We start from the raw sequence: 27,761 nt of genomic DNA, 5'->3' as shown, positions 1-27,761 counted from the left end.
TCTACAAAAGTGGAAGCGAGCTCGCTAACACACACACACACACACACACACACATCACTCTCGCGAGCACGCGCGTCTTAATATTCATGTCGGGATCATGCAGGGAAACGGGGCTATTTGGTCACACCCCCCCTGCTGCAGCACCATAAATCCAAGCAATCACACACACACGCGTATGCGCGCGTGCACGGGCAAATGCACGCGCGCCCGCGCGGATTACAACCTCTCCAAGCGTCCGTCCGCGCGCACATCCCATCCCATCCCACCCCATCCCATCCCATCTGCCCGGATGTTTACGTAACAACGCCGTCGCCTCAGACAGGGGTCAGAAAGCGGACTGGGCACGCGCTACGACATCTTTTTTTTATTTTGCATTTTTATTTTTGCAATAATGTCTCTTTAACCCGGAGGCGCGCGAGACATCCGTCACATTCCTTCATACTGGATTACATATAAATATATATATTTTTCTACGTTCTGGTCGCGCGACCACATGTAGCACATCCTTTTTTTTTTTCCTATTTGTATTTTTTTGATGATTGGTGATAAACCCATCCCGTAGCCGCGGCCGCCCCCCACAGTCCTGACACCGAGTCTCCCCGGTGATGGAGTACGCGGGTGGAGCGACCGGAGCGCTCCCGTGGCGGTGGCCGAGCCCTCGCGCGAGGATGCTCTGGATGTAGAGGACGCCGCGCTCCTGTGTGTGAGTGTGAGTGTGTGTATGCACGCGCGTGTGCGGGAATAAAATATGGGGAAAGATCAGGAACTATTGCAGGCGGTGAAGACTGAGGACCTGCTCACGGTGCAGAGGCTACTGCAGAGACCCAAACAGGGCAAATCCAGTGAGTGGTTTCTCACACACACACACACACACACACACACACACACACACACACACACACACACACACCCACCCTTACAGGCCATGATGCACGCATGTGCGTTTTTACAGCTGTATTTAAATAAATCACGTGCACGTTGACGACCATCGAAAGCGTCGAAGAAATGAGCGTCAGATTTGGTCTCAATTTGCTGAATTCAGTACAGTGCTGAATCTGACACAGTACTAAATTTATTAGTGCTGAATTGATTTCAGTGCTGAATTTTAGTGCTGAATTGATTACAGTGCTGAACTCATTACAGTACTGAATTGATTACAGTGCTGAATTTTAGTACTGAATTTATTATAGTGCTGAATTGATTACAGTGCTGAATTTATTACAGTACTGAACTCATTACAGTGCTGAATTGATTACAGTGCTGAATTTTAGAGCTGAACTCATTACAATGCAAATTTTAGTACTGAATTTATTATAGTGCTGAATTGATTACAGTGCTGAATTTATTACAGTACTGAACTCATTACAGTGCTGAATTGATTACAGTGCTGAATTTTAGTGCTGAATTCATTACAATGCAAAATTTTAGTACTGAATTTATTATAGTGCTGAATTGATTAGTGTTGACTTCATTACAGTACTGAATTTATTACAGTACTGAACTCATTACAGTGCTGAATTTTAGTGCTGAATTGATTACAGTGCTGAATTTTAGTGCTGAATTGATTACAGTGCTGAATTTTAGTGCTGAATTGATTACAGTGATGAATTTTAGTGCTGAATTCATTACAGTGCTGAATTTTAGTGCTGAATTGATTACAGTACTGAATTTATTACAGTACTGAACTCATTACAGTGCTGAATTTTAGTGCTGAATTGATTACAGTGCTGAATTTTAGTGCTGAATTGATTACAGTGCTGAATTTTAGTGCTGAATTGATTACAGTGCTGAATTTTAGTGCTGAATTCATTACAGTGATGAATTTTAGTGCTGAATTCATTACAGTGCTGAATTTTAGTGCTGAATTGATTACAGTGCTGAATTTTAGTGCTGAATTAATTACAGTGCTGAATTTTAGTGCTGAATTCATTACAGTGATGAATTTTAGTGCTGAATTGATTACAGTGCTGAATTTTAGTGCTGAATTGATTACAGTGCTGAATTTTAGTGCTGAATTCATTACAGTGATGAATTTTAGTGCTAAATTGATTACAGTGCTGAATTTTAGTGCTGAATATATTATAGTGCTGAATTGATTAGTGTTGACTTCATTACAGTACTGAATTCATTACAGTGCAGAATTTTAGCACTAAACTCATTACAGTACTGAACTCATTACAGTGCTGAATTTTAGTGCTGAATTTATTACAGTGCTGAATTTTAGTGCTGAATTTTAGCGCTGAATTCATTACAGTACTGAATTTATTACAGTGCTGAAATTGTTGAATTTATTAAAGTACTAAATTAGCTCTTTACAGTTGTGTACTTTACAGTATCAGATCCAGAATTCCAGTATTGTATTATTGGTTAATGTGATTGTAGTCTTTAGTTATTGCAGTCTTAAAGTGAGTTTTTTTACTGAGTTGAGACGAGTTATTGCTTACAGTGAAGAATTATTAGTTACACTGTTGAACTGGTATAGTTATTGGTTATAGTGGTAAATTATTAGGTACAGTGTTAAATCATTGGTTAAAGTGGTAAGTATTTGTACATCACTCAGGACAAGAGGGTCTGCTAAATGCCTTAAATGTAAACTCTTGGTTTCAGTGTTGTTACTGTATTGAATTATTTGGTACAGTGTTGAATTATTGATATATTGGGTACATTGTTGAGATTCTGATTAATACCCGTTAATTCAACACTAATGTTGAGTTGTTTGTTACAGTTGCTAATAATTGGTTGCTTTGTTGAGATATTAGTCACAGTGTTAAATGATTAAATACAGTGGTAAATTATAAAAAATACCCACGTTATTGATTATGGTACTTAGATATTAGTTAGTGTTGCGTTACTGGTAAGTGCTGAGTTTCTTGGTACTGTGTTGAATGAATGGTTAGTGTTGAGTTGTTACGTTGTAACATTGTTGACTTATTGGTTACAGTTTTGAAATCAGCAGTACAGTGTAAAATGAGAAATTAATGTTAGAGTCCGTGTTGCTCGTTTATAACACTAACCAAAGTTCATGACTTAGTTCCGGTCCAATGTTGAATTCAAATAGTCGTTAAATTCTCCCTTGAAGCGCTGCATCAACATTCAGTGAAAACATTAGTGTTAAAGTCGCACGTCCAGTTATGAATTTACATCCAGTGTTAAATAAGCTCTTCCTAAGTGTCCTTACAGTGTTAAAATCCAGTCTACAGAATTAAAATGGCTTATTATAGTGCTCAGTTTCTCCTGCAGTATTCGCTCCCACAGTGTTTATTTCAGTCTTTCTGTACTATCTTACGTTTTACTTAACTACATATGGTTCTGATCGGCGCTTGGTGTATCTACTGACCACCAACATACAGTTCAGCGTCAGTTCAACAGCAAGCAGAACATTTAGTGAAGAATAAATGATGAAGAAACTCCAGAATAGACCCTATTACAGCACCCTTATGTGTGGCTTATGACATTTAAGTAGTTAAAAAGGTTTTGTGTTCATAATAATTGAAATCAAAATCAGTGTTTGAGTCATTAATATCATTCTATTAATAGATCAGTGTGCTGAGAGTCACATTCGAGTCTTTACACAGAAACTGAGGTGATTAAAGAGTCTTGTGATAAAAATAAGAATAAAAAAGTTATAATATAAATCACTACTTTGGATACTTAAGTACTTTTGAAAGCAAAAACATTTGTACTTTTACTCAAGTGAAAGTTTAAAGGAACACTTTTACTTTATTGGAGTCGCATTGTATGAGTTTATCTTTAACTCAGGTACAGGGTTTGGGTTCTTCATCCTCCACTGCTGAATTGGTATTTAGTATTTTCATTTTACGGTACTGAACTGGTACTTAGTGTTCCTGTGTTTTGGTACTGAATTGGTACTTAATCGTATATTTTTAAGTCTAAACACCTCCACACCGTCAATTTTTTTAAATTCACTACTTTTGTGACTTGTGTTGGTCCAGATAGAGGGGGGATGTGGCGGCAGAAAGGGGATTATGGGTAAGAAAGCACCAGATGTCCATCGTAATGAACTGTATGAGGAAGGGGGGAGAGAGAGAGAGAGAGAGAGAGAGAGAGAGACCAGGAGCGATAGATATAAAGATTTCTTTAAAAATAATTATTATTTTCTTATTTTCTTTAAATAGTTATGTTTATTAATGCATACACTGTTCAAACAGATTACACAAACATGCACAAAATCAAGTGCGCACACACACACACACACACACACACACACACACACACACACACACACACACACACGCATGTCTATAATTGAAATACAATTACCACCTCCAGTGCCGGGTAACATCCCAGGTGGTAGCAGAAATTACTTCCTGCCATGAAAGGAGGAGCTGCTAGAAATGGAAGCAGGGCATTCTGTGTGTGTGTGTGTGTGTGTGTGTGTAAGGCAGCCCTGCTTAAAAAGCTCATCTCTGACACGTGAAAAATCAGTGTCACCTTGTGGAGTTATGGAAAGGTCAGTCTTGATTAGTAAACAGAAGTGAACACGTGTTTGAGAGCGACGTCGTAATTCACAGAAAATCGATTTAAAAGAAAAAGTCAGTGTTGGGATTAGAAAGAAGTGTGTGTGTGTGTGTGTGTGTGTGTGTGTGTGTGTGTGTGTGTGTGTGTGTGCTCCTGTTTAACATTACTGGAAGGAGTCTCCAGTGTTGGTGTCTTGTAACAGTCGGAGGTAAAGCTGTAACATTGCTGATTGCTGAAGAACATCGTTTGTTCTGAAAAATAATCATTTTTATGTGCTCATTGTCTTAATTTAAACTAAACTGAGCTTCAGCGCCAAAAATATTGGGACACCCGAATTTTCTGCCATATGTGGTTCTTTTCACACATTTGGAGGCTAGGAGACCATGTTCCAGCATGGTGCACAAAGCCAGCTCCATGAAGATCTGCTTTCCATGGGTTGGAAGATGTGGAAGTTCTCCTGCTATAGAGCTCCAACCCTATTGAATAATGATGAATGTGAATGCTGACTCCGTCCCAGGCCTTCTCACCTCACCTACATCACTACTGCATGAGACTGAATGAATCTCCACAAATTTTGACAAAATCTACTGGAACATCTTCCCAGAAGAGCAAATGGAGACTCCATGTGGAATGGGAAGATCAGAAAGGAGCACACACAGCAAGCTCAGTATGTCAAGTGTCCGCAAACTTTTGGCGTAAATACATTAACGTTTCTAATGAAGTGTGTGAGAGTCGACGCCCCGATGTGCTTCACTTGTGTTGGAATGATTCAGTGCCAATTTGTAAAAAAAACCCAGAAGCTTAAATATGAAATACTTTATAAATATACAGACTCGTGCCCTCGGACATGCAGGGACTCTCACATACACACTTTCAGCCATTTTTATTTGCTTTGGTCCTGATTAAATACCAGTTTTCAATAAATAAAAATGACATTTTAATTTGCTGCTGCAGATGATGCATTTTCTGCATCATCTGATTTTTTTTCAAATTCTTTTTGTAAAACTGTAAATAAAAGAACGGATTTTACTCAGGACAGGATTTTACTGCTCCTCATGTGAATTTCCCTCATCAGCATGTATCTGTTTGTCTGAGTGCATCCTCTCAGGGCCTTTGCACTGTCTGTGTGTGTATGTGAGTGAGTGTGTATGTGAGTGTGTGTGTGTGTGTGTGTGTGTGTGTGTGTGAGTGTGTGTGTGTGTACAGAGAGATGGACAATCCAGAGCAAGCAAAAAAAGAGTGCATGTCAGAACACATCAATTCAACAAGCCATGAAACATCAATGCATGAGAGAGAGAGAGAGAGAGAGAGAGAGAGAGAGAGAGAGAGAAAGGGGAGAGAAAGATAAAGAAAGGAGAGACAGTGAGTGGGGGTGGGGATGGGGGTTGGGTTTAGCTGATTTACCGGGGGAAATCTATCCAGTAAAATTTTTTTTTAAGTTAACAAATTCATTTAAAATTTTCAATTGAAAAAAAAAAAGTTCTTAAAAAAAATATTAAAAAAAGGACATTTTGCTGATAATTGTATAATTTTTATTCATGCATGTTTATGTAATTAACATTATGGAATGATTTAGATCATGTTTAAATAACAGCACAATTTTTTTTAGCAAATTACTACTATATACCTATTTAAACCATTTGTTTCCCAATCAACAGACACCTGAGCATAAGATTGCTGTGTTCTTCATCCTGAACATCCCGTTCCACGTTTAGTCTCCATTGAGACTAAACGAGCTCCACTCTTCTGGGAAGATGTTCCACTAGATGTTGTGGAGATTCATTCAGCCATAAGGGTGTTAGGTGGTGATGTAGGTGAGGAAGTGAGGAGGTCTGGGGTGCAGTCAGTGTTCATATTCATTGTAGAGGGTTGGAGCTCTAAAGCTGGAGATCTTCCACATCTTTTAACTCATGTAAAGCAGATCCTAATGGAGAATGCATCTCAGGGTTGTGCTTCATTTCTCTGACTACATTTGTTTATAATTCATTATTATGTTTTTTTGATTATTATTACCCTGTGTTTTTGCAGAGTGCCAATACTTTGTAGTGGACTGGTGTGGTGATGTGTGTGAGGTGTGTGAGGTGTGAGTGTGTGTGAGTGTGTGTGTGTGTGTGTGTGTGTGTGTGTGTGTGCGCAACTGGGTGAGTGATCTGAGTAAGGAGAGAAATTGGCTTGACTCTCTGTTGTCACACACACACACTCGGCATGAAATCAACACGTGCGTCACGTATGAGGTCAGAGACACACACACACACACACACACACACACACACACACTCTTTTGCTGTCTCCTTAGGCAGTTGTAAATAGGCCCTCATTAAATGCGTGTGTATTAGAATATAGAAAGTCTAAAATAATTCAAATACAAAAGTACAAAAAAATAAATAAATTTATAAACAAATAATTAATGTTAAAAATAAAATAATTTAAAATGTTAAATTTTATATATTATATAGAATTAATAATAATAATAATAATAATAATAATAATAATAATAATAATAACAACCTCTAATATTAAATGTTAATTTGTTTTTATTTAATGTAGAACATAAAAGCAAGAAAGAAACATGCAAAAAAAAGAAAAGGGATAAAAAGTAGACAGATGGAAAAAAAAGAATAAAAAAAGATGACAAATTAGAGAAGAAATAAGAGAAAAAAAAATTAAAAAGAAAAAGAAATTAAAGCATGGAAGGGAAGAAAGAAGGAAGGATGGGGTTAGGGAAGAAAAATTAATTATCAAATAAAAAAGCAAAGCAGAAAAAGAACAACTTGAATAAAAGGAAAAGTAAAATGGAAGAATTGTAGAAGGAAAGGTGGAAATGGATGTGATGATTATGAGAGAAAAAAGCGAGAGGTCCTGCCCAGTCTTCCTCCACATCACACAGCTCATCATTCCATCTGAGGTGTGTGTGTGTGTGTGTGTGTGTGTGTGTGTGTGTGTGTGTGTGCTGAAATTACAGCACTTGTCCCAGATTGTCCCACAGACGAGAGATTAAACACGTCTTTAGATAAAAGCAGATGTGGGACGCAGTAGAAACCGAATGCTGGATTCTGATCAGGAGCACAGCTTTACAACACGCCCCCTTTTAATTCCTTATCGTTTCTATAGCAACGGCTCCTTTACAGGGACGTGCGGGTGAATGGTCCTTTAAAGGAGATTTTATGGAAGGAGTCTCCAGTGTCTGCATTTTAGAGCGAGAGGGGGCATGTCCACTGTATCCTGTCCCTGTTGCTATAGAAACAGCTATGGACCACAGTTAGATCTGCTCTAATGGAAAATGAGTTTAGAGCCAAACCTCAGATTAGGATTTTGACCTGCATCCCATCCTTCTGATCCTCCTCCTCCTTCTCATCATAATCAACATCATCATCATCCTAATCAAGATTCTCCTCATCAACATCCTAATCAAGATTCTCCTCATCAACATCCTCCCCATTTTCATCATTAATCAACATCATCATCATTCTAATCATCATCATAATCAGCATCCTCCTCCTCCTCATCATCATCATCATAATCAACATCCTCCTCATCATCATCATAATCAACATCCACCTCCTCATCATCATAATCATCATCCTCCTCATCATCATAATCATCATCCTCCTCATCATCATCATCATAATCAACATCCTCCTCCTCATCATCATCATAATCATCATCCTCCTCATCATCATCATCATAATCATCATCCTCCTCATCATCATCATAATCAACATCCTCCTCCTCATCATCATAATCATCATCCTCCTCATCATCATCATCATCATCATCATCATAATCATCATCCTCATCATCATAATCAACATCCTCCTCATCATCATCCTCCTCCTCATCATCATAATCATCATCCTCCTCATCATCCTCCTCCTCCTCCTCCTCCTCATCATCATAATCATCATCCTCCTCATCATCATCCTCATTATCATCATAATCAACATCCTCCTCATCATCATCCTCCTCATCATAATTATCATCCTCCTCCTCATCATCCTCATCATCATCATAATCAACATCCTCCTCCTCATCCTCTTATGATAATCACCACCATCGTACTCAACATCATCCTTATCACCACAATCATCACTGTCATGATGAAGGTCAAGGTTTCCATGGAAACCGTCTCCTAGAAACATGTAGTGATATAAATGTGAATAATTTATCATGTCTGACTGTTTCACAGACGCTTCCTGCTGAGGGTGCATGTGTTCACGTGTGTGTGTGTGTGTGTGTGTGTGTGTGTGTGTTCCTTTCCTATTTCTACCACTGACACACCTATGTTGATGTCTTAGGTGGTGTGTGTGTGTGTGTGTGTATTTCTCTCACCTCAGTACATGTGTAAGTGTGTAACTGAAGATATTTATATATATTGATGTAATACTTTTAAACATATGTAAAGCAATATGACATCCTTCTTTAACCAAATATTTCATTAATTACATATTCCTCCAATCTTCTTTCCTCAACACACACACACACACACACACACACACACACACACACACACCCCATCTCACTCACAATTTCAGTCTCGCACTCCCTCGGAGAAAGCCGCCATCTGGACCACTCTCATTTTGCGAGCAAACACTCACACACACTCACACACACACACACACACAGCAAATTTGGCATGCTGTGTTCACATCTGGAGACTGGAGTGATTGGGAACGGAATCTGATTCTTAAATATGAAATGCCGTTCTGTTCTGGACCATCGGGCGTTTTTACTCAAACGGAACTGTTGTGTGTGTGTGTGTGTGTGTGTGTGTGTGTGTGTGTGTGTACATGATGCCAGGTTCCTGCATGTGACATTAATAGAAAGCTCCACCTGATGCTGTAGGATTCCCTTGAGTAGCTAGGAGTAGTAGCTAAAGACTCACATCATCTGGATGTTTTAAAACTGAACATCCTGTTTTTATTTCCTAAAAATTGTTTCCTGATTATTGATAAATTACTACATTAATACTAAAAGATGAAAAGCACTGGATCAGCATTATATAGTCGCACTCCTCTAAATCATTTATTCATCTTAGCGCCCTCTAGTGATGATGATGTAGAACATCTTCCCAGAAGAGTGAAGGTTATAATTGTAAATGGGCAGGAAATGTGGAATGGGATGTTCAGGTTCCACTTCTGAAAAGTGCAACACTGCAGAATACCATGTGCTGCATCAAAGTGCTCTTCAAATAACAATAACTATCTGCCATTGTTTATATTGCGCGCTGAGAGTTAATTGTAGTTATGAGATACTAAATCGAGGTCATGAAATGATATAGTGTGCAGTTTTGAGATTTTGCAGAATAAAGTTTCTACAGGTCGAAGGACAAACTGACCTGCAGTAGGAACATCTCACACGAGATTCAGCAGCTCAGATTAGTTTACAGTTTACTGAAATCTCGTCATGTAACAAAGCTTTACTTTTCTTTGACTTTTCCTTCCTTGTTTCTCCGATTCAGAGCTCCTGGGTTCAGCCAAGCGGATCAACGTGAATTTTCAGGACACAGACGGGTAAGTTTATTTTGAACGAGACGTCGCAAAGTGATTGGTTTATTTTCCAAATGAGCACATAAAAAAAAATTAATAAATAAAAATCCTTGAGTTGCAACGGAAACAGAATTGAGAAGTTCACCTCTCGACTCTTCTAGTCCAAGTTGTTTGATCTTTTTTCACGTGACTCCTATATGTGTTATGCAGTTAAATACACGTATATCAATTATTGGACCTACAGTTAAAGTTGATGTATGTAGATGTGTTGGGATCTGATTATTGATAGCGTAACATTCTTATTTCTGATCAAAGAAATGAACTAAATGACAAAAAAAACAAAAAAATAGTCACTAAAATGATCCGATCTTCACATCACTACTTTAAAAACATTTACCATCAGTCCTAGTGCTCTGTGCGTAGTGGGCGGGGTCTAGTAGAAGAAACCACACCCACCCGGATAGAACCATTTGATTATAGCGTACAGTTCATCAGTCAGGTGGAATTTTTCTTCATTTACTTTTACGAATGGAGGCAAAGTAACGCAATGACATGAATAAGTGCCTCCTGCAGCAGAACAGAATCTAATCTAATCATTATTATTATTGCTATTGCTATTAACTCAACATTTGACAATAAAGATTATTTTTACATAGTTTGTTCTTTTTCTCAAAAAAATACAAATAAAAAAATTTGCTTCCTGGTTGCAGTGTTTCAATTTTCTAGTGTCTGATGATCTGATGCCTACTGTACAAACCTCATCGAAATCATTCGTGATCTGAGCAGACCTGCATGTCCGAGCTTGTAGCTGAACATAAAAAAAAAAAAAAAAGCTTTGGTCTTTTCAAAGCGCGAGATAATTATTAACACTTCACATGTGAAAATGACATTTCCTTCCTGAGAAGTGGACCGGCGCAGTAAACGCGAGGGTGTGCTCGTCTGGGTCGAACAGCAAATACAGACATTTTTAGAAAAAATAAAAAAGCATGTTGCATTAAAAACCCTGCTGAAGAAAGCGTTTCATTGAGATTTGGGGAAATCATCTACTCTGGAGCGGTGACTTCATTTTGCTACATAATAAGTGGTTAATGGGGTAATGAATAAAAGTAGGATGTACAGTGTGTGTGTGTGTGTGTGTGTGTGTGTGTGTGTATGTTTCTTGCTAATGGAAGTAGGTCAGAGTCTGGTGCTCAGTTTGTTTGAGGAAAAGAACAAACAAAACTCTGTACAAAAAAATGTTACAATTTCATTTGTTGGGGAAGAAAATAATTGTGTCACATTGCAGATTCTCGGCTCTTCATCATGCTGCTTTAAACGGTAACGTAGAGCTGATCGCACTGCTGCTCGAGTCCCAAGCCGTCGTTGATATCAAAGATCAGAAAGGTGAAAGCAATGGACACACACACACACACACACACACACACACACACACACACACTGTTTACGACCTCTCCTTCTCCTCATCAGGGATGCGGCCACTGCACTACGCTGCCTGGCAAGGAAAATGCGAGCCAATGAAAATGCTGCTAAAGGCGGGATCTTCGGTCAACAGCCAATCAGATGAGGGACAGATTCCGCTGCACCTCTCATCCCAACACGGCCATTACGATGGAGTAAGTACTCAGTGTATGTGTGCAAAAAAATTTTTTATATAATGCAAATGTTACTATGTAAAACTCAGACTCTATAAATAAAAGTGCACAATATTACTAGGGGCGTTCAAGTCAAGTATAAAAATGGATGCTAGCATGGCGGCACTACACGCAGTAGTAAGTGGTTAGTGTGCATTACTGATCCAGAGGTCAGTCCAGAGACCATTAATTAAAAGGTCAAGGAACAGTTTTGGTGCCTAATGGAACAGCTTGTGGTGAAGTTTCTTGCTATAACTAAGGCATAAAAGTTGCGGATATCTACAGAAGGAGCACTGGTTGCTTTAGGATGGTTCAGGTGTCATGACAAATCTTTAGTTAAACACGGGGATGAGTGTTGAAATGTAGCAGGGGAGTATGTAAAAAAAAAAAGAAATGCAGTTTCCAAATTTTTGTTATTTTCTTGTTTTGACTTAAACACCCCCTTATAATAACAGGGCTGAGACGTGATGGAGATGACAAACTTATCTGCAAGCGAAAAATGTATAATTCGTCCGTAAAAAAAAATCTAAAGTGTGACCACAATGTTCATATAAAGAAGATAAAAAAAAACAAAACAGTGTTAACCACAAAACCATGAAAAACCATTTTTTATAAATACACAATGCAAAAATTCTCCTTAGATCAACAGTAAACTAACAGGAATTTATCCTGGAGGCAAAAGGAGCATACAAACAGCTGAACTTATTGCACATTAAACGTGTGGAAATAAGAGACACGTGGCGATAATGGTAGTAAATTAATAGAAAAACGCGGAAGCACATCAGAGAACAATGGTGGCCTCTAGTGTCCAAAATATGATACAACAAGCCCTGTATCAGGCGCTATTTTAGAGTCTGCAGATTAACAAGTGTGGAACCCATATTGTTTAAATAAACCCAGAATGCTCCTAATGCAACATTATACTCGACTCCAAATGAATTTAGTTCATTGTTATTTTTATCTAGTTGTTATTTTGTATTATTTGATAGAGTAAGATGTGAAATAATAAATAATCTCCTTTTACAGTCCATATTTTCTATCCCACAAGTGCTTGTGATTAATATTTGTGTTCCAGACACTTAAACCTGCATTTTCTGTTAAAGAAAATTTCTATGAACTGCATGATGATTACAATAAATTCTCTGATACCCACATAATACGTAAACCTGCTTCTGAATAGAAGGAACTGAGGACAACTAAGGATTGTGGTGATGTTCTTGCAGAGCGAGATGCTGTTGCAGCACCAGTCCAACCCCTGCATCAGAGATCAGGCTGGAAAAACCCCTCTGGACCTGGCCTGCGAATTTGGACGCGTCTCGGTCAGTGTCTCTCAAATAACTGACTTTTAAGGTCATCTAAGCTGAACTAAAAGAATTCCCTGTGTGTGTGGGGGTGTGTTATAGGTGGTGCAGCTGCTTCTGAACAGCAATATGTGTGCCGCGATGTTGGAGCCGAAGCCTTCAGATCCCAACGGCATCAGCCCTCTTCACCTGGCCGCCAAAAACGGACACATCGACATCATCAAGTGAGACACGAAAGCTAAACATCTCAACCTGATATAACTGCAGTGACAGCAAATGTACCTGGCTATCATCATTAGAGGTCGAATGATAGTGGATTTTCCCGATAGCTGGTTTGGATCGTACTTGCCGATAAGCGATTAAACAACCGATAGATTTAATAACCGATAAAATGGATACTGGATTAAAAATAACACTCCATGTAAAATAGTACTGATATTTATTACAAAACTAAAAATGCAGTACTGAATCAAGAAAATGTGCTAAAAAAATATTCATTAATAAATATAATTATATAATAAATGATGAATAATAAATAGTAATAATAGGGCTCTCCGTGCAGCACGCGGTCTTGTATATTAAAACAAACAGCACGTGACCTCAGTGATTCGCCTCTAGAGGCCGGTGTGTTAGAAAAGTGCCCATATTTATTTATGATTATAAATAGTTAAAAATAAGCATACATTTTATAGAATTATTATTTTTATTTATTTATTTATTTATTTATTTATTAAATGAGTTTCCAGTTTTGGCATTTTGCAGCAGTCAGTACATTTTTCCCGCCCCACACTTCATCGTCTCTCGAAACCCCCCCACACTTTATATCATTGCATTAGAGTGAATAAGGTCAAGTGAATAAACGAATGAAATCTCGGAGCAGAGGCCAAATTAAAACCATTTCGAAGGCCTGAATAAAGAGGCCGTGGTTACAAATAAAGGCGTTCTATAAATAGAGCGCTGGCTAATTAGTGGTTTGTACAAGCTAGTGCTCTAAATAAATGAAAAACCCTCTCAGCTGAGTGATGCAGAAAGGGTTGAGGAAAGAGGAACAAGTAGAGTGAGGGCATAAATCTAAATAATACTGAAGAATATTAAATGTAGTTGTAATAAAACTTCTCTATAACTCGTCATCTCACACTATTTGGATAAAAGAATTCTGACACCTGACTTTCCATATATATGTGGTTTATCCCCAAATTGTTAACACAAACTTAATTGTGTAGGACGCCTCTGGATGCAGTAACAAAATTTTCCCTTCACCTGAACTAGGAGACCAAAGAGCACCATGATCAGGTGTCCACAAACTGGTCCATATAGTGAATGTGTGACTCGAGGTGATCTGTGACCTCATCTGCTTTAAATCCCATATGATTTGGTGAAATGGAATGAAACAAACATGAAATGTTATCCCTCTGGTCAAATGTTCCATTAAATGCAGGGTTGCCAGGTCACAGCAAAACTCATAATTACAAAACCTCAAATTATGAGAGTTAAAACTAGTCTTTGAGTCTTAGCCGAACAATAACCTTAATTTAAAAAATACCATAATTTAAGGGGTAAATAAGTCACACCTGGCAACCCTGGAAGTAACCCAGCTCTCAGTCACTAGAATGTCCTTTTGAATTCTGCATTTTCCTCCAAACACACACACACACACACTATATTTCAGCTGAAAATTGCGAGCAGGGGTTTTGCACCATGCCTGTAGCAGTAAGCTAGCATAGTACAATCAGCATGTCATTTCATTTGAAATGTTTCCTCCTGCCAGCTGACCCAATATAACCTGCATTTTAAACTCTAAGCCAATTTTCCTCAAAGATCACGGATCGAGGTATGATACCGTGTACCGTATCGTTAAACCTGGATTCAGATTCTATTTTAAATTATTCTTTGCTCTAATTCCGATAGCTGCAGGCGCAAATGCACTCGGAGGCTCAGTGGGTTTGCAGTAGATATGAGAATAAATCCTGAGCTGTGTTTGTTTTTTGTGGTGGCGTGTGTGTGTGCGTTTGTGCTTGTGTGTACGCACACTTGTTCCAGGTTACTAATCCAGGCTGGCATAGACATAAACCGACAGACGAAATCTGGAACGGCCCTGCACGAGGCTGCACTCTGCGGAAAAACCGACGCTGTTCGTCTTCTTTTAGACGTGAGTTTTCACATGTTTGTGTTCTTTATATTAAAACAATAGCGCTTTAGTGCCACATTTAAAAAGTCTAAGATTACAAGATTAAATTTGTAGCAATGTGGAAATATTTGAACCGCAGCTGAAGCACGCCAGTGTTTAACTCCTTTAAATCATCATCATCCTCATAGTCTCTGAGAAACAACAAATCTCCTTCAAATAGCACACAGATGTAACACTCGATATCCTGCAGCCTGCACAGACGAAGAGATTTTTATATTCTATATTTTATATTTTTTATATAAGTTTCCCACATAACCGCTGCAGTGTCCGTTTACTACTAATACCAACAACAACTTCCTTATTGTTTAACCCAAAGTGGAATTTAATTAAATCCTCCAAATCCTTTCAAAATATCACCACTTTAATCTTGTAATTGCTACAACATTATTCTTAAACTATTTTAACGTTATTCTTGTATTCAGGTAATCTTAGATTCGTGTTTTTACATCAACATTTCATCTACATTAAAAAAATTGTAATAATTGTGTAAAAAAAAGAAAAAGGTTTCTCAAGGTGCTATTTTTAGCCACAGTTTGTTTTTGATAAAGATCTTGTTTCTCCTCAGAGCGGTATTAGTGCCAGTGTGAGGAACACATACTGCCAGACGGCACTGGACATCGTAAACCAGTTCACCACCACACAGGCCAGCCGAGAGATTAAACAGATGCTGAGAGGTAAGGGAGAGAGAGAGAGAGAGAGAGAGAGAATAGATTTGACTCAGTAAAACAGTATATAGTAAATTGCTATATAGAGGGTTTCATTTCCTTTTGTATCCTTGTACCTTTATATATATTTACATTTAATATTTAATAATACAAGTTTTGTATGTTATAATCATTTCCATACATTCTCTTGAGGTTAGAAGAAGTTCAGACACTGGAGACTCCTTCCATTTATGTTAAACATGCCCTACTATTTCTTTCATTTTTATATTTATATTATATATATATATTCTATACAACTATAACTATTGCTACTATAGAAACAGTAATGTATATGATCATGGTATGCTATAAAAGCAGGACATTTGGTCCAATCAGCATCCAGAATTCAACCAGTAACACACAATTCAGGTGTACACACTGGTATACATGCCTACATGTTTCAAGATGCAAATAAATTAGTTTTCTACACAAAACCTTGTGTGCGTTTGTGTGTGTGCAGATGCCTCAGCAGCCATGCAAGTAAGGGCTCTCAAAGACTACTGCAACAACTACGACCTGACGAGCCTCAACATCAAAGTAGGCGACATCATCACGGTAATTACCCAGAGTGCAACACATTTAGGGAGAGAAACTCCACTGAAAATAGCCTGATGTTATGCAAGTAGAGTTTCGGAAGGTGCCTTTTTTTTCCAGACTTGGTGCACAGTGCCCTCTGGTGGATCTTTTTTTTAAACACCCAAATTAAAAAAGAAAACAGGCACAGTTGGTGGTAAGTAATAAGGTGATGGGATATGAATATGTATGAGAAAATGTACGAGTGATACAAATAGTCATACAAATAAATTGAGTTTAGTGTGATGCTAATGTATCGCTGCATAAGTAATCTTATTAACTCAAACCATAATCATAGAAAACAGCTTCTATACCAATTATTCAGCAGTGTAGAGAATAGCACATGCCCTCATGGTAATTGTATGCAGAAAGATATAAATGTTTATGGTCTGAAGGCTAATCTAAACAAGTAATGCTAACAGCTCACGATAGCATCATTTATATTTTTATTTTCTCATCACGTGTAGCTTCAGGTGACCTCTTGTAGTTAAATATTTTTTTTTATATCTGCGTTTTATTTTCAGGTCCTGGAACAGCACTCTGATGGCCGCTGGAAAGGCTGTATCCATGACAACCGGACCGGGAATGATCGTGTCGGCTACTTCCCCTCCAACATGGTGGAGGTCATCAAGAGGGCAGGTGCGCCAGCGCGTAATCACATGACCTTCGTTGTCATGTGACCTACGCTACTGTCCTAGATCGGACTAACTCATCTGCACAACTTCAGTGTTTGTTTGTTTGTGTTTGTGTGTGTGTGTGTGTGTGTGTGTGTGTGTGTGTGTGTGTGTGTGTGTGTGTGTGTGTGTAAAAATGCCTTTGAGTCCCACACAGATTTAACTGGAAAAAAAAAACAAAAAAAAAAATTTTTCTTCAAATAAATAAATAAAAATAAATATGGTGAATCTGGGTGTGGGAAGATACAATATAGCTTTGTGTGTGTGTGTGTGTGTGTGTGTGTGTGTGTGCACTCACCACCTCTTGAGCGTGCAGCACTTCCACGCAGTGATTTTAACTAGAACGGTCAGCCAGATGGGAGGAGAGAGAGAGAGATGGAAAGATGATGACGAGAGTCCATTTTTATTCAGTCGTGTCTTCATTTCCATTCTTCCTTCTTCCTCCTACTCACATTTCACCATCATTCCATCTAGAAGCACACGTCACATCATAATGCACAAAGACACACATTCACTGTCAGGTACAGGAGAAGGACAAATTCATTAGAGGTGCTTTTTAGGGTGTCGGTCTGTTTTCTTCTGAGCTCAAATCAGAGTTTGGTTCGATTTGGATTCCTATTGCATATAATTATACAGTATAGTAACTAAAAGATGAACACGTTTTTATTAAGTGGGTGTAAATCATCCATGGAGAACATTTGAATAATGAGAGTAAATGATCATGCGCAGCAATGACTTACCGGAATTTTTAACCACTTGGTAGTTTTGGAGGACGTCCTGCTGTTATGTCTTTCGGCTTAGTTTTTGTTTCACAGGTCACTTTAGCAGCTTGCATCTTAAAACATTATGCTGAAGCTTAAAATACATGGCATATTTGGTTCAATTTATGCAGCTGAGTTTCAGCGCCAAACTGCTCTCAGTCAACTGTGCTAGAGTTTACTTGGAACTTGATTGAGACCACCTGGAGATACTTGAAATGGAGTGATTGGGTGGATGGTCTTCCTGGATCTGAACCCAAGTGATGAAAGATTATTAAACAACCCGTTTGAACACACTTGTGTGTTCTGTTTGAACTATTTTGATTTTGTGATTGTGCCATCAGATTTGGAGCAAAGATGAGTTGAATTTGACATGTATTACTCGCCCCAGATTTACCTGTTAAGTTAAAACCAACGTGATCCTCCCAGGTTGGCTGAGAGACTGACAATGAAACGTCAATGAATCACAAAATGAAACAAACCCAATAAACAATTTCTCCAGAATACCAAGAGGCAGTTGTAAAAATCTGACTGGTGTAACCTCTGCACATGCTGGTGAATGCTAAATGGTGCCACTGGTGGGATTTTGGAATTTGGATCTGAAGGTCATGAGTTTAAACCCCAGCCACACCAAACTCCAATTCCAGAACTCATGAGCAACCCCATAGCAGTCTCAGTTGTATAAATGTGATAGATGTGAGTTACTATGAATAAGGGCATCTGTCAAACTCCATCAAATTAATATAATGTTAACGCCATCAAGTTAAAGAAATTTCCAAGTACTGCTCTTCTGATATAAGAGCCAGATGTCTGCTGCAGAAGCAGTTGCAGAAGTTAAAGCTCAGGCATGGAAAGAGCTAGGAGATGCCATAAAAGGCGGTTTTTAAGAGCGGTTTGGACTATGTACCCCAGTGATCAGGTCATCACGTCATGTGGCATTGCTATAAATCTCTGATGTTTTAGAGTAACCTCTTGTTAAGGTTACTATGGTGGTTAGTGGTATCCTTCATTACTACATTGGAGTAGGAATTGAGAAGCAAAGATACTGGACCAAAAAACTGCTGTTGTGTTATTAGCATGTCTCTTCAGAGATCTTGATCTGATTTATTGGCTCTGTCTGACACGCCTTTACCATTCATGGCTCACAATAAAACCTCTGGCATGAAATTTACCATCTTCAAGTCAGAGGCCACGGTTCTTTTCCAGAATCAAGCGAGAAATTCCCATTAGATAAGGGTGGAGACCTTCACCTTTCTGGATGAGTTTAAGCATCTCGAAATTGGGTCATAAATCGGGTATGTGTCAGTCATGTCCTTCTAGAGGAAACCTTGTACAAATAGAACTTGCTGAACAGATTATTGTTGGCTTGAAAAGATCTGGGGATGCAAACAATTCAGGATGTGATCGAACACTCCGTCTGGGAAGAGAAGAGTGTGGAGCCTGCTGCTCCCGAGGAAAAGTGTAGGGAAATAAACAAATTCATTAAATGCCATTTTGAAACCAAAACCTCCAGTATCGCTCAGTTTGAGCTCGGAAAATAAACAAATAGTTGTGAAAAAGACGTTCACTTATAAATCCATGCATTTCCTCACCTTTTCTCTGTACATACATGACTCTAGAAGGCATGCTATGCTACATTTTGTTATGGTTGATTGCCATACGTGTGTCTTTTGCATCGGAATGACTGTCATTTTATCGTAGCACACATATGCGCATTTTGATTTCCTCCTCGCATGCTATTCAAAAAGCTCTATTTAATTTGTTAAGTTTTTAGGATCTGTAAAGTTTAGTGGCTAGCACTAGCTGTTTATTTTCTTGAACATGTTTTATTTTGTGTTTCCTTTTCCTGTCGTGTCGTATTGTGTCGTGTTTTTTGGTGTCATTTGTCTTATTATTTCCGTCGTGCCCAGGACCCTCTACTCAGCAGTATCTTAAGATACACATCCGTCCGCCGGCAATTTCCTCAGTTGCCATGGTGAACGGTGACTCCCACATTCTCTCTCTTCCCCTGAACTCCCTGCCCCCTATTCCCTCCCTGATCTCTTCCCATCAGCCCCTGTTCACCTCATTCGGGTATAACACACCCACCTGCAGCTCATTTGTGTTCGAACCGCCCTCCTCGCGCTCAGAAGGGCCGAAAAGAGAGACAGGTACAAACACACACATGAGTGGACACACACACACACACACACACACATAATGGGCTTGTAACATGAATTATTCTATCAATTTCAATTCTCAGTTCTTAACCGTTCTATTTTGTAATAACAAAAATGTGATTGAAAGAAAAGTGTTTATATGTATATGCTGTAGTAAACCTGTGGAGGGCATTTACTTTTACACGCTCACACTAATCCCTTAATTATAACATGCCAAGGTCATGCTGAGGCCCCTCCCACTCAACTCTGACATCATTTGCATGTCCAAACCCCACTTTTTGCAGCAGTCCCCATGTTTTGGATTTTTTTTTAAACAATATGCCTCCAACGGTATCAGTCACTCCTTGTGGGGTGAAACTTAATAAAGTCAAAGCTCTGTAACTTGACTAGATTGAGAGTGTAGTCTTGTATAAGGGGTGGAGTTATGCTTAAATATACTGTTGTATGTGTTGCTCAGTATGGTAATTAGCAATGAATACGGAAACAGACTGAAAACGTCGGCAACCCTTGATCCATCCCCTCGCCAAGCACGAGCAGTTCCGATCTGACTGGGAGACGTGACTCATTTCAAGGCCTGAGTTGAAATTAATATGGAATTGAAATGCGCCATGTTTTATGCTTATGTTTAAACTTGACCTGATTGTGTGTGGTCTTTTAAACCTTTAAACTAAAGATAACACCCAATAAAAAGTCATGGTAGGTGGGCTTTAAAACTTACAATAAGGGTTGAATTAGATGCTTTTGCTAAAGGTAACCTCTAAAAGGCATAGAGCACAAGTGTGTATATATTATATTAATATATTGTAATCTATAAAGTTGTATTCTGCTCTTTGCTTCACCTAATACGATTATTTTTGTATAGAATTGTTGGCAGTGGAATCCTGGGGTGTGTATAAATATTTCCGTGTGTATGTATGTTTGTGTTTTTCAGGTTCACGAGGTTCTGTGTCCAGCCCCCATGGCTCCCCGACATTAAGTGGGCAGCAAAGCAGTTCCAGTGAGGAAATCTGGGTCCTGAGAAAACCTTTAGCAGGTAGAGAGATACACATACACACTGTGGACTGTATTCAAAATCAACATTTTAAGTCCAAAATTTGTTAATAATTGCATGTGGAAATTTCCCAGTGTTGAGAGTTGAATTATGCACTTGTTTTTCTGAGCTCCTGTGTTTAGTGTACAGTAGTTTATGCCTCCAAATAAAATAATGCTCATTAGTATTTGGAATATTTAGAAGTGGAGTCAAGAAAATACAAAATGGAGACAAAAGGCAAACTATGTCTTCTTTGGTTTCTTTGCTTGCATGTTATTTGTTCCTAATTTGGTCATTAGGTGCTGGCAGTACAGGGAGTCTGACCAGTGGGCGATCTTCAGTCAGTGGTCCAGCAGACAACGCTAATGCACATCTTGCAAGCTCACCAGTGCCCGCCCCAACCACCCCAACGCATTCTCCAGTGCTTAACACACATGGCGTAAATGTTCCTGGGCTGCACGCCCAAGCAGAGGGGGTAAAGGTGCGCCAAACACATGCAAACTCCAAATCTTAGAGTCTTCCAGGTGACTGTTGCTCTCATTAAAAAGGTTGGTTTTGTTGTGTTGTAGCTGTTGGCCACTGTGCTGTCCCAGTCTGCCAAAGCAAAAGAACATCTCCTGGAGCAGGACCCCAGTGCAGGTATCCTACAGTCTGGTCCAGACCACTGCTAGGAACTGTGTCTATTTATTAGATATATATGAGTTATAATTATTATTCAGAATTAATTTAGCGAGACCTCAAATGTAAATTAGACTCTATTAAAATGTTACACAAGCTTGAACTTCTGTTAATTTTTCTTGCGTGAAATCCGCTGGTCTGAAGCAACATTATTTTGTTGTGTACTGCAGCTTCCTCACAACTTACCCAGAGTGCACCTGGTGGTCCACATCCAGAAAAGAAAAAAAAATTTGTGGATCCTTTACTACAGAGAAAAGACAGTGCTGCAACAGAAAGCAAGGCAAGTTAATGTGTTTTTGTCCAAATTAGTGGTTTACGTATTTAAGAATTTTTTTTTATTAAATAAAATGATAAGCAAAAGCAACAAAACATGTGTATATGATAAGGAAATATATTGAGAATTTCTGAATTGTTTGCAATTTAGAGCTCAGAAGCCGTGGCTGAATGGCTTACTAGCGCTCAGCTGCAGTTTTACACAACAAACTTCCTGACAGCTGGTTATGACCTCCAGACCATCAGTAGGATGACACCAGAGGTACTTGCACTTACTTACATACTGTATATGTAAGCTATACCATTAGCAACCACCTAGCAACCTCTAAGCAAGCAAATGGAAATCCACAGCAACCACATGGCAACCCTAATGCCCATCTAAAAAACTAGAACACCTGGGGTATCATAGTAGCTATGCAGATATAGCATAACACCATAGAAACCATTTAGAAACCCCAAAGCTATAACTTGGAATCCACCTAGCATCTCTAAATGATAAAGAAAATTGTATTATGTTAACAATATTTTTGAATGCCAGGATCTCACAGCAATTGGGGTGACAAAACCTGGCCACAGGAAAAAGATGCTGTCTGAAATCACCAAGCTGAGCATTCCTGACTGGATACCTAAAGAGAAACCAGTAAGATGTTTAGGAAAAGAAAAGTTAAAAGTAGTGAATGTTATGTTTTCCTCTCATTGTGGAGACAGGTGATCTTCATGGCCTTCTTATCTTCATGTTCTTGTAGACCAGCCTAGCCGAGTGGTTGTCACTGATTGGACTCAGTCAGTACTATCAGACTCTTGTCCAGAATGGCTATGACAACATGGATTTTGTCAGTGACATCAGCCTGGAAGACTTACAGGAGATTGGCATCACCAAGCTGGGTACTAAGGGTCTAATGCTGGCACTAGTATTAGTTTACTGTACTATTAACTGTAAAACTATAGCAACAATGTATTTTTGTTTAATCCATTGCACTGCAGGACATCAGAAGAAGCTAATGTTAGCTGTTAGCCACCTGGGAGAGCCTCTAAAAGAGGAGGATGTTTACAGTAAGGAAAGGCAATCAACCGAAAGCACAACTTTGAAACACCATGCTGCTCCAGAATCCACCCCTGCTCCAAAAACACGGCGAGGAATGGAAGGGCATGGCTCTCCTCGGCACACCACACATGGGCGAGGTATACAGAGAGCAAATGCCCCGCCTCCTTTAAAAAAGCCTTTTTCATGCAGCAGTCCATCCCACACGCCTCCACATACGCCCACTAAAGTCAAAAGCTCCTCCCCTCGCTCGAATTCTCAAGCCCGCCCAGTCCCTTTGCTCTGCCTTCCCCAAGAAAGCCCAGCTGAGGAAGATGAAGATGGCACACCTCCTTTACCCAGACGAAAAGACCCGCCATTTCCCGACTCATCCATGAAGTATGCTACGGTGAGTGGAAGCAGCCGTAGTGTGTCCTCCCTGGATGTTGGAGGAGTAAACCGTAGCCAGTCCTTCGCTACCACCCGACCTCGCAGAAAGACACGCCCTCCAACACCGCCAAAGCGATCTTGCTCCTCCATCTCCACAGGGAACCTGCAAAATGAAGATGGAGTTAACCAAGGAGAGCATTGTGATTCATTTCTTAGCGTGACCTACAGAGAACGGCGCCGGAGTGACTGTGGCCCTGCATCCGAATCGGGGGTTTTAGGAGGAAGCGTTCGAGACATTGCTGCTATGCTGGAAATGTCTACATTAGGAGGCATAAGTGCTACTAAGAATTACTTACAGGTAACACAGTTTGTAAGTAAAATTGTTGATGAACTAATACTAAACCATTTCTATATTTAAGGTTATGATTTGCTAAATTTTTATATTTCCCCCTATCTCCAGGCAAGCCCGGACATCCTCAGACGAAACCGTGATGCTCTGAGTTTAGATGAAGAGATCCAGAATCGCCGTCGCACCATCAGTGGCCCCTTAACTGATTATGAGAACCCCGTTGCACAGCAGGATGGCACCCAGCAAGAAGTTACAAAGCATCCACCAATTACTGACGAAGCAGTTGAAAACCTCCCTGTGAGACGAACCCCAGAGCCTCGCCCACGCTCCATGCTCACTCAAGAAGAGTGGTCACGTGTGGATGCCACGGCCACCCTGAGGAGGCCCCGCCCACCTCACGACTCAGCTGACGAGAGATTCCAGCTTACAGAGACCAGCACTGTGAGACGACGGCCAAAAGTAATAGCTCCCTCTCAGAGTGATGATGTAGCTGCAAATGCTCCAGATACTACTATTTGTGTAAGACCTGTATCAGCGGTGGAAAATTTATATCGGGAAGGTGATATGAGTGACGAGTTCAGGCGAGCACTGAAGCCCCCAGTTTCCCCTAAACCAGCTGTGGGCCCCAGGAAGCCTGAGCCTCCTACACCAACTCGGAGAGTCCCACTTCCAGGACCAGAAAACCATCACAGCACAGGTATTGCTAGAGGAAAGTATATATTATTTGGATAGAAAAAATCAGTGTTGAATATACATACCAATATTTAAGCTCATACCATTATTTATGATTGTATATCTTAACCCTGTTATTTTTTTGTCTCTTTAGCGGAGATTAAGAAAGTTCCACCGCCTGTGTCTCCAAAGCCAAGCCCTCCTCCTACGCTTCCAAAGCCAATCAAAATTAAGCCCTTACCAACACACACAATTACCCCACCCAGTGACCTAAATACACACCCCACCTTGCCTAACATTCTCCATGAGCAAGTGGAGCATTCTATACTCAGTCCATCAAGCTCACAACCCGCAGAATCTCACACTTTGTCCCCACGACCTTTAACATCTCCAGTTCAGAGCCCACAAACCCCACAAACTCCTTCTACCCCAGGGTGCGGATCTGCACCGGTCAAACCGCCGAGGTCTTCCATGGCAGGGCAGTCAATGGACATTCCCAGCCCTTTTGAGGCAGAGCCTCGAGAGGTTGAAAAATACAATGATGAGGATGAGCAGCAGAGACAGAAGGAAGCAGTGGTTAAGAGGCAAGAGATGGAAAATAACATTGAGGTCACAAGGCCTACAGAGGGATCAGGGCAGATGATAATCAGGCGCAGGAAAGTGGGTGTTGCCAGACAGATGCCGATTGAGACTGAAAGTGAAAGTACTACAGAAGATGAATGTGTAATTGCAGAGAGAATTCGACAGGGGGCGCCAAATGCCACAGGAACAGATGAAGCCAGAGACGAAAGAATAAACCAGAGATGGCTGGATGAGACCAGTGCCTCCTTAGCTGCAGCGTTTGAGGTTGTAGAGGAAACCATCATGACTGAAGACAAGTATTTTCTTTTCATTTTTTCATTAAATATTACAATAAATTAATAAAATTTGTTATTGCTAATATTTATTTTAAACATTAAGACAATATTGGTGTCTTGTTTATTATGTAAATTCTTGTTTGTCTCTGTTTTACAGGTCTGCAAAAGAGAATAAAAGCACAGTAAACATTCTTGATGACATTGGAAGCATGTTCGATGACCTTGCTGACCAGTTGGATGCCATGTTGGATTAAAAAAAAAAAAGCACAACATAAAATACTAGAAAAGCACAGCATAGTCTTCATCTGAGCACTGGATCTGTCAAATGATCAAGCTAACGCAAGGAAACACGAGAAACAATACGATAAACACAGAATTGTTGATTTGTACGTCACAGATAAAATGTATGGATCATCTGGAAGGCTTAGCTCATGGGTTTCAATTGTTAAATTCCGAACCATTCATGTTCGGTGAAGATTTTGGAGCCGGGACTGCTCTCATGCCGCTTCCAGAGATAAGCACAATTAAATGCTAAACTATTTAAACATTGTTAAGGTCAAGAAATGCTAGCAATGTGTCAGAGTGTGTGTGTGTGTGTGTGTGTGTGTGTGTGTGTGTGTGTGTGTGCTTATGTTTGTACTATGTTTGGGCTTTCCTTCACTGGTGATCAACATGTGTGTATTCATTTTTCAATAATAATTGGAAACATCATTTTTTTGTGCTTTAATGTGAAACCATCTACAAGGTTTGGCAATTATTCAGTTTCAAAGGGGAACATGTGACAAAATTAGAAAAAATTTAAATGATGTTTTAAGGAATAAGGTTGAAAAACATTAGCTAGCTAAAAGTATAACAAAAAAGAATGACAAGCCATTTAATGGGTTCCCCTTTGAATCCATATTTTAAAGCAAAAAAAAAAAGAGATATTGTGATCCTTATGTTGTCACCGTAGTTGTTTGTGTGCGTGAATGTGTTTAATTGTGTAGTTTCTGCATTGACAAATCCCAAATTTAAGCAGATACAGCGGTGTAGTTTATGATTTATCATTAATAGATGCTGTGTGATGTAGTGTAAATGTGACATATAGGTTACAGAGTAGGATTTGGAATGCAACAAAGCGCCCATTCAGTCCCAAATAATGTGAACGAGAATTACGGGCCGCATTCAGAGTCCAAAATTCATGCAGGGAAAGTTACTCATATTCAGAGTCAAGTTACACACCTGCCTAAGTCCAAGTTCTGATTGTGAGCCATTCAAATGATTCAAAATCACCTGGGTTTAGTTGTGTAGTTAACGCCAGAGGTCGAGCGAAAGTGGATTTTACCGATACCGATAGGATCGTACTTGCTACCGATTATTCAAACCGATGGTTTCAAATAGATACAAAAAACTCCATGTAAAATTGTACTGAACTTTATTACAAAAAGTTAAATAAATAAAATACATTAATTATATCAAAAAATATTAAGGGGAAATAAAAGACGTGTTTAAACCGAAACAAAAAGTTATAAATAAAATTAGTTACATCCAAAGCGTGGTCGCTCTCATACCATATAACACAACCCGGAAAAACTATATCGGTATGGATTTTCGCTGATAGTTGACAGTTCCAGCAATCAACTATTTGTGCTGATTAATAGCAAAACCAATCGGTTCACCTCCAGCTAACACCTTTAAGGTTGCCAGATGTTTCTTAAGTAGATATTTTTTCACATGTTCCAGTTCACTGTATTATTTTACATTGTATTTTTAAAAAATTGTTCTCAGAATATTAACCGTGTGCAAGATTTAACGTGATATTGAACAGAGGCCATGAAATCTCAACATCTGGACAGAATGAAAATTAATTTGAATGAATAAACACGACAATATTTGATAATCCAATTACAATTATAAAGAAAAAATGAAGGATAAGATGCCACAATTTATGCTAGGTGCTGTAAACAGCGTCTCTGATTAAGATGCGTCTCCTCCAATGTCATCCATTAAGAAAAAAATCGTAGCTTGAGTTTTAGGTAAACTCTGTGTACAATTACACTCTATATGAGCAATTTCAATAGTAAATCAGTACTTAAGTCTGAATACAACCCCCTGAATGCGTGTTTAAAATGCAAAAAAATAAATAAAAAAAATGATATAAGTATTTTTATGTTTTGCATATGCAGTGGCCCACTGGAGAGAGCTTGCTGTCCAGACAGTAGTGGCCAACAGAACATTGTTTAGTGACATGTTCTCTAATTACAGAGCAATATTTCTATCAACTCTCCATGTTGGTAATTTTAGTTTTATGACAATCCTTTATCATATTTGTTTAATTCTGCTAAAAGTAAACATTAGCAAGTTAAACCTTATGTCCTGTAAAAATATATAAATATAAATATATATATATCTATATATGTAATATTTGAGTTATTTTGTGTACATGCTCGACTGGATAATGTGTTTAACCCCGGTGAAATGATCCTTGGAGACAGCGTCCATGAAAAGCATATTGAGAGTTATGTGGAAGTACGATAAATAAACTTTATGAATTATGGA

General features: G+C 39.1%; 2 protein-coding genes across 3 annotated transcripts in view; one reads left to right on the top strand and one right to left on the bottom strand.

Moving 5' to 3' along the window:
* slc5a10 (solute carrier family 5 member 10) overlaps positions 1-19,675 on the bottom strand; it is a 52,897-nt gene extending 33,222 nt beyond the window's left edge. The window contains exons 1-2 of the mRNA XM_046837767.1: positions 17,777-19,675; positions 17,335-17,506 (exon numbers count right to left, since the gene is read on the bottom strand). Coding sequence (XP_046693723.1) covers positions 17,335-17,465 — 131 coding nt within the window. The 5' untranslated portion in view covers positions 17,466-17,506; positions 17,777-19,675. The remainder of the gene's footprint in view (positions 1-17,334; positions 17,507-17,776) is intronic.
* Positions 228-27,761, top strand: si:dkeyp-9d4.3 (caskin-2). 2 transcript variants are annotated; one of them, XM_046837763.1, is made up of 22 exons: positions 228-842; positions 9,938-9,989; positions 11,251-11,348; positions 11,433-11,578; positions 12,820-12,915; positions 13,000-13,121; positions 14,938-15,046; positions 15,651-15,759; positions 16,250-16,344; positions 16,887-17,001; positions 19,705-19,944; positions 20,885-20,986; positions 21,283-21,464; positions 21,553-21,622; positions 21,832-21,941; positions 22,086-22,196; positions 22,473-22,574; positions 22,681-22,819; positions 22,919-23,703; positions 23,806-24,391; positions 24,521-25,244; positions 25,381-27,761. In XM_046837763.1, the coding sequence occupies exons 1-22, from the start codon at positions 749-751 to the stop codon at positions 25,475-25,477; spliced, it is 4,284 nt and encodes a 1,427-aa protein (XP_046693719.1). In that variant the 5' UTR covers positions 228-748; the 3' UTR covers positions 25,478-27,761. The 2 variants fall into 2 exon arrangements, with proteins under 2 accessions (XP_046693719.1, XP_046693720.1); XM_046837764.1 differs by lacking the exon at positions 19,705-19,944 and having other exon boundaries at positions 230-842.

The sequence above is a fragment of the Silurus meridionalis genome, chromosome 24, assembly GCF_014805685.1.
Source record: "Silurus meridionalis isolate SWU-2019-XX chromosome 24, ASM1480568v1, whole genome shotgun sequence".
NCBI lineage: Eukaryota > Metazoa > Chordata > Actinopteri > Siluriformes > Siluridae > Silurus > Silurus meridionalis.
Note: the sequence above shows the minus strand (reverse complement) of the source record. Positions and strands in the feature narration are given on the sequence as shown.